At 42.3% G+C, this 6,270-nt stretch overlaps 1 protein-coding gene across 1 annotated transcript in view; it reads left to right on the forward strand.

Annotated features, from left to right (window-relative positions):
* Positions 1-677: 677 nt before the first annotated feature.
* The window catches only part of LOC117446180 (C->U-editing enzyme APOBEC-2-like), a 10,816-nt gene continuing 5,223 nt past the window's right edge, over positions 678-6,270 (forward strand). Inside the window, 3 exon segments of the mRNA XM_034082199.2 lie at positions 678-900; positions 903-1,096; positions 6,223-6,270. The exon segment at positions 6,223-6,270 is cut by the window's right edge and continues 177 nt beyond it. Coding sequence (XP_033938090.1) covers positions 853-900; positions 903-1,096; positions 6,223-6,270 — 290 coding nt within the window. The 5' untranslated portion in view covers positions 678-852.

Here is a 6,270-nt window from a genome sequence, read left to right on the forward strand (position 1 = left end):
TGTCTTTTTCACTCAATTCTGCAATAGTAGATCTCGCCTTTCACCTAGGCCGAGGTCGGTGATATTGGGCTTAAAAAGGTTGGTGACCACAACTTTAAGCCATGTTCAGCTTATTCATCACAGTATGCAATTGTATATAGTTCATTCTCCACATTGCCCAGAAATGTTGCATGTGTCTTATGTATCAGTAAATAACTTTAGCTGCTATCTTAGCTCTCGAAAAGCACACTCAAGTGACCACACTGAAGAGCTGGGGCCCTCTGCCCCCCCTCATGGTCTGTAAATAGTCCTGCTTGGAGTGAGTTGCAGCTGCCTGTGTGTATCTGACAAGGTTTGACCTCTATGAACCTTTAAAGGCCAGTGCCAATAGAGATATTTTTAGATTGAACCTGCTCATAGACAATATTGTATGCAGAGTTGTTACAGCTTTAAACCTTACAAATGATGTGAGATTGATATTGCCCAAAAGCATTATCAAGTATTTAGTGTTCCCTCTCAAAGGTCTATAAAGTCACCTTTGGAGACATGAAGGTAAACTCAGCTTTAATCAGAAAAAGGTTTTCTTGCTGGGACATTTTACAGATAAATAAGTGGTGAACTGTATGCTGTGATCCTAGCATCTCCTCCCCCCTCCTTCTCTCACTCTCTCTCTCTGGTACGTGTGGTCTCTGGTTGCGGGACCCTGCCCTCTATCATTCCACCTCCCCTCACTTGGTTTCACTTCCTTTCGGCTTGGCTGCTGTATGTTCAAGTCTCAAGACTTCTTTCTTCTTCTACATCTTCTTTTCATTTGAATTATTTCCATGCTGACTATTTGAACCCACAAATTCTCTTGACAGTCGTTCTTTCACCATGGCAGATAAAAGTCGCACGCCAATGAGAAAAAAAGAAAAAAAAGAAAAAAAGAAAAAGAGACCACTGAAAGGTCAAAGGATGTAAAGGATGTAAAGGATGTGAAGAAAGAAGCCGAGCAAGGAGCTCCGGCAGTGGGGAAGGGAGCTGAAGAAGGAGCCCCCAATGGAGCAGCAGCAACCGACCAGAATGGAGAGTTTCAGGTGGAGGCAATGGAACTACCTCCATTTGAAATCATTCAAGGGTAGGTCCATAAAACTACTTTTGGTATATGAAACACTTCAATAGTTAAAGGTTGAGTTCCAACAGTCTCAGTTTACATTTGTTTTATTTACTAACTGCCTTTGGCTGTGAATGCCATTACACCGTGTGACTGCTTCTCAGTGTCAGCAGAGAGGGTCCACAAATCCACGTGCTTCAATGAGATGCTCTTAAAGTAGACCTTAGTCAACTGTCTGTATTTCCAACTGCTCATGCCTAAAGAGGAAACACATGTGGCATAGTGAGAATGATGAGTAATACTTTGCAGACACTGATTGTATGATTAAACCCCCCCCCCCCCCCCCCCCCCGCCCCCAATGTCACATCTATCTGGGTATTACATTGTGTGTGTTGTTTTATTGCAGTAAGTATGAAGTGTGCAAATGTTGATTTAGACAAACCTCTAACTTGAATAACAATAATATAAAATAAAATATTCTTAGTGTTTTCCCCCATAACCATTGTGTTTCTTGGAAAATTCCAGATTTCTCTTACCTTTGCAGTGTATCTCACAAAAAAGGTGCGAGGACAGAGACTTTGTTGTAGTTGCGTTCATTTTGTTGTTGTGCTTTTTGAAACACAGTTGTGGCAGATATTCCGTTACTCAACTCCAGTCACTCTTTTGATGACTTGCAAAGTGACTTGAGATCATTTAAATGACTTTAGTCATTACACTTAAGTTGGATGTTGATGACATGGGACTGACTTGAGTCATAGTGGTTTATGTGGTTTATTTAAAATAATTTGTTAAAGAAAACTAGGAGTCTGGAATGTAATCGGGGCGCACACTGGGAATAGCATTTTCATGATTTGCTGAGTCAAGCGCTTTAGAAAGGTACTTGTTGAAAAGGATGGACTTTTTCTGTTGACCAATACAAAAATAAAAAAGTAATAAAGCTTATTTAAGGTCAGTTAATAGTTTTATGGTGGCTTAAAATTAGTTTACTTAATTTGAATAATTTTACAAATTAAATGCATTGTTATATTTTTGGAAAGATAAATAGGCCAATAATATCATAAATAGAAAGGTTATAATAACCAGATTCTGCCAGGGGCAGCTGCGGGTCAGGTCATCGCTAATTTTCTAATAAAAAGGCGGGTGCTCAATCCTGGCCCCGGCAGCCTCCTTGTCCCACACACTGAACACCAAGTTGCTCCCTCAGCATTACTGAGTGTCTGAATGTGAATCGTTCCTGCACACCACTGCCACTGTACTGTCAGTTAATGGGTAAGTGCTCGCTTGGTCAATGTTGGAAGAGTGTCTGAGTAGTCAAAATGAGAAAAGTGCTATTTAAATGCAGTCCATTTATTAAACTGCAGGTGAGACATTAGAGTCTCGTTCTAAGCAAGGTAACAAGATGGTTGGAGGGATGTCCACTGTCATGTGCACAGCTGGAACCATTTCAATGGGCTAACACAGAGGTGAGATTCTATAGTAAAAACTAAAAGGAGCAATGGAGTACTACAATTACCAACCATTCAAAGTCAGAGTAAATAGATACAATTTGACAACTTAAGGATTTATCCTTGCATCATAATAAGCACATCGCTATCACAAGTGAGAAACTAACTTACTGGTCAGTGTAAGTTAATAAGCAAGCTGCATTAAAGCTGTATTAAAACTTCCCACTTCCTTAGCTATCATCTCCCCCATGCCTGTGCTCTCCCCCAGGAGATCAACTTTAAAAACTTGTAACGCTACACTGACTTGTTTTGTGCATAACTACAGTATGAACAAGTCAAGTCATTTTTTTATGGAATGACAAAATGACAAGAAAGATTGCTCTTTTTTTTCAACAGAACAAATAACTTTTTGGTCTGGATCAGATTTACAGGCTCTTGCAAGAAAAGTTTCATTTCTATTTACATAGCGAGATAGGGACAGAGAACTGGTTTTAACATTTGTAGTGGGAGTGGCCATTGGAAACATAAACTGTTGGTCCCAGGGTTTAGCCAGCAGTGAGTTGAAAGAAGGTTTCCACAGGTCATGAACCGTGTCTGAGTTCCTGTCTGCATCAAAAGAAAGTCAAACATCTAACAAAATGTGCCATCATATCTCAAGCTGTCCAAGCATCTCCTTTAACTCAGCAAACCCGGCTGGCTAGATCTTTGTTGTTTGGGGCTGGGCTCGTATGCCTGGTCAGAATGTTGGCCATGGTCTGTGCTCTCTGTGCTCTTCTAGTTCTGCTCAATAATAGTTTTAGGGACAGTGTATATTTAGGATAATGGAACTTAGAAATAACGGCCATATTTTTTCGACACAACGGGCCAACGGACAAATGGGCTTCCGGTCCAATAGGGATTTATTCGGAATAATGGGAATTTCCCAATTCGCCACAGTGCATCATTACTGTAACAGCAGGAGTGGTGCATGTTGGTGTACCTGCTATGAAATAAAGAAAATATAGTTTTTAGAGTAAGTACTTACTCTTCCGAATCCATGAAGAATAATAGCCCATGCTAACCCATTTGATTTCTGTATCATTTAAACCAATACATTTCAGTTTGGAAAATAAAATAGCATGATGGACTATATTCAATATCTTCTGTTGATCTTTCCACGTATAGTAAATAAAATAAAACAAACTGATGGAGTGGGATTTTCCAAAGCCCGACTGAAATGACAGCTGAAGACTACTGCTTTGAAGTCGCACACATAGCGCATTCCCATGCTTTAATAATAACAATGTGTAACATGCGTTTACTGAGTTGACTGGCAGAGATAAAGAGTGGCCTGCTTTATAACAGCTGCTTCCCAGGAAAAGCAATCTACTAATCATACAGTTGAAATGATCAGCAATTGCAGATTGGTTAAATTAGATCCTTCAACCGGACACCATATAACCATCTTTCATGCTCGCCTGACCTACAAAACAAAAACAGGTGCTGTGGCTATATCATATCCTGCTGTCTATTTAAAAGACCGGGCCCCAGTAAAGCTCGGGGGCTCGGGCCTGTGCGGGGGCTCGGGCCCTGTGCGGGGGCTCGGGCCCTGTGCGGGGGCTCGGGCCCTGTGCGGGGGCTCGGGCCTGTGCGGAGGCTCGGGCCCTGTGCGGGGGCTCGGGCCTGTGCGGGGGCTCGGCCCTGTGCGGGGGCTCGGGCCTGTGCGGAGGCTCGGGCCCTGTGCGGGGGCTCGGGCCTGTGCGGGGGCTCGGCCCTGTGCGGGGGCTCAGGCCTGTGCGGGAGCTCGGGCCTGTGCGGGGGCTCGGCCTGTGCGGGGGCTCGGGCCTGTGCGGGGGCTCGGCCTGTGCGGGGGCTCGGGCCTGTGCGGGGGCTCGGCCTACTGCTACGCCCAGGATTGACTGACCTTTAGGCAGGATCTCCCCTTTTCAACGAAAATAATCAAATCTCTAAAAAATAGACCAGACCAGATCCGTGAACTATGAAGCAGGTTTTGGGGTTGTGGAGCTAATTGTAGGTTTAACCAAGGGTTGTCATGGTTACTTCGGGGGAGTTTGCATTGTAACTGAAAACATAAGCTGCTCCGGTGCAGATCATGTTAACAAAGATAACAGATCAACTCATAAAAAAGCATGGCCACTCTCTTCACCCGGAACACTGCAGACTTTACACAGAGGAGCACCTCAGCTGCTTGTATTGAGTTTGTTTTTGCACATGTTAATGTAAATATTAACATCCCTTCAAAATCCACCTTTCCATTATCAGTTGGGGACATTATTATTTAAAAACATGTGTGTATTACATTGTTGTTGTTCACGAGTCAAGATAAAGAATCAGTGTAGAAACATTTGAAAAACACTTGACTTGAAATAAAAATTGGGAGGACATTTCGAGTTAAATAGTATTGGATTGTAAAATAGTTTGATAGACGGACACAAGTTCTTTTGAATGGATAATGTGACACGTATTTTAATTCATGATCATGTTTATAAGTTACCGGAAAATATGATGCTCTTGTCTTTTGACAGTTTGTGGGTTGGTAGGTAACGGAGATGCCCTGATCTAGAACGGAAAAAAGTGCAAACCAAGTCTGTTCCTGTGTTCCTCGGCTTGGTCCGATATCATTTGTAACTATTTGTAATGGTGTGCCGACCTAATGCCCTCTACTCTGAACATACTAATAAGTCATATTATCAAAGATGTACATAAACCCATACCCCGGGGGAGAGTTCATGTCCACCAGTAGGTTTTAAAGCACAGGAAATACCTTTACCATGCATTCCACAAAGAGGAGGATCTGATCAGTTCGGATGCTTCCAGCTGTCCTTCTGAATTCCTTTAGCAGACAATCTTTTAGTTCCAGATTGTGATCGTGTTGATGTGTGGCCGCTTTCACCTGTGTGTGGATGGAACTAGGACAGAGGAACTAGGACAGAGGAACTAGGAGAGAGGGGAATGTTGAAGAATATATCAGCATTTGATCAGGTGTTCCTCTTTGAGGGATGTCTTTTAGGCTGCTGTGTTCATGGCTTTCCAAAGGACCAACGACTTGCTAGCTTCACCAAAGAAATGTATCCTCTGTTGTGGGTTTAAAAAAAACAGCCTTAAGATTTACACACAAATAAGAGTGTGTTGCTAAGATGCCGTTTGCTAGCAGGTCGCTACCGGTAGATACACACGCTAAACACGCTACACACTGTTTAGTAGCGCTGACAATCCAATCCACACACACACACACACACACACACACACACACACACACACACACACACACACACACACACACACACACACACACACACACACACACACGACAGTGGCTACGTTGCATTAGTTATTAATACTATTTTTTGAGGGAATGTTTTCCTCTGTCAAAACACGATATCCTCTTTCACGACACAAACGGACTGATGTCTCCCAGCTTAAAGATCGTAAAAGGCTGCGGTTTTACTTATTTGCAGATATTTTTGTAAAACAATTAGGGATGAAATACCAGGATAATACACCATTAATACAGTGACAATGATTTCATCTGTTTGTTAAAGTTACATTCATAGCTCGTTTGAACAATAGAAGGACATCTATCTTTACTTTAAACACTTTGTTGGTAGGTTAGTTGTCTCTGCAGATCAACAGAGAAATGTTTAATATGCCAACAAATGAAAAGTAACATACCAATGTTTCTTTCATTTATTCTGTTATACACAGGGACCGGATTGATCCTTTTGCCTTTAAGTTCCAGTTCAAGAACGTGGA

The sequence above is a fragment of the Pseudochaenichthys georgianus genome, chromosome 5 (assembly GCF_902827115.2).
Source record: "Pseudochaenichthys georgianus chromosome 5, fPseGeo1.2, whole genome shotgun sequence".
NCBI lineage: Eukaryota > Metazoa > Chordata > Actinopteri > Perciformes > Channichthyidae > Pseudochaenichthys > Pseudochaenichthys georgianus.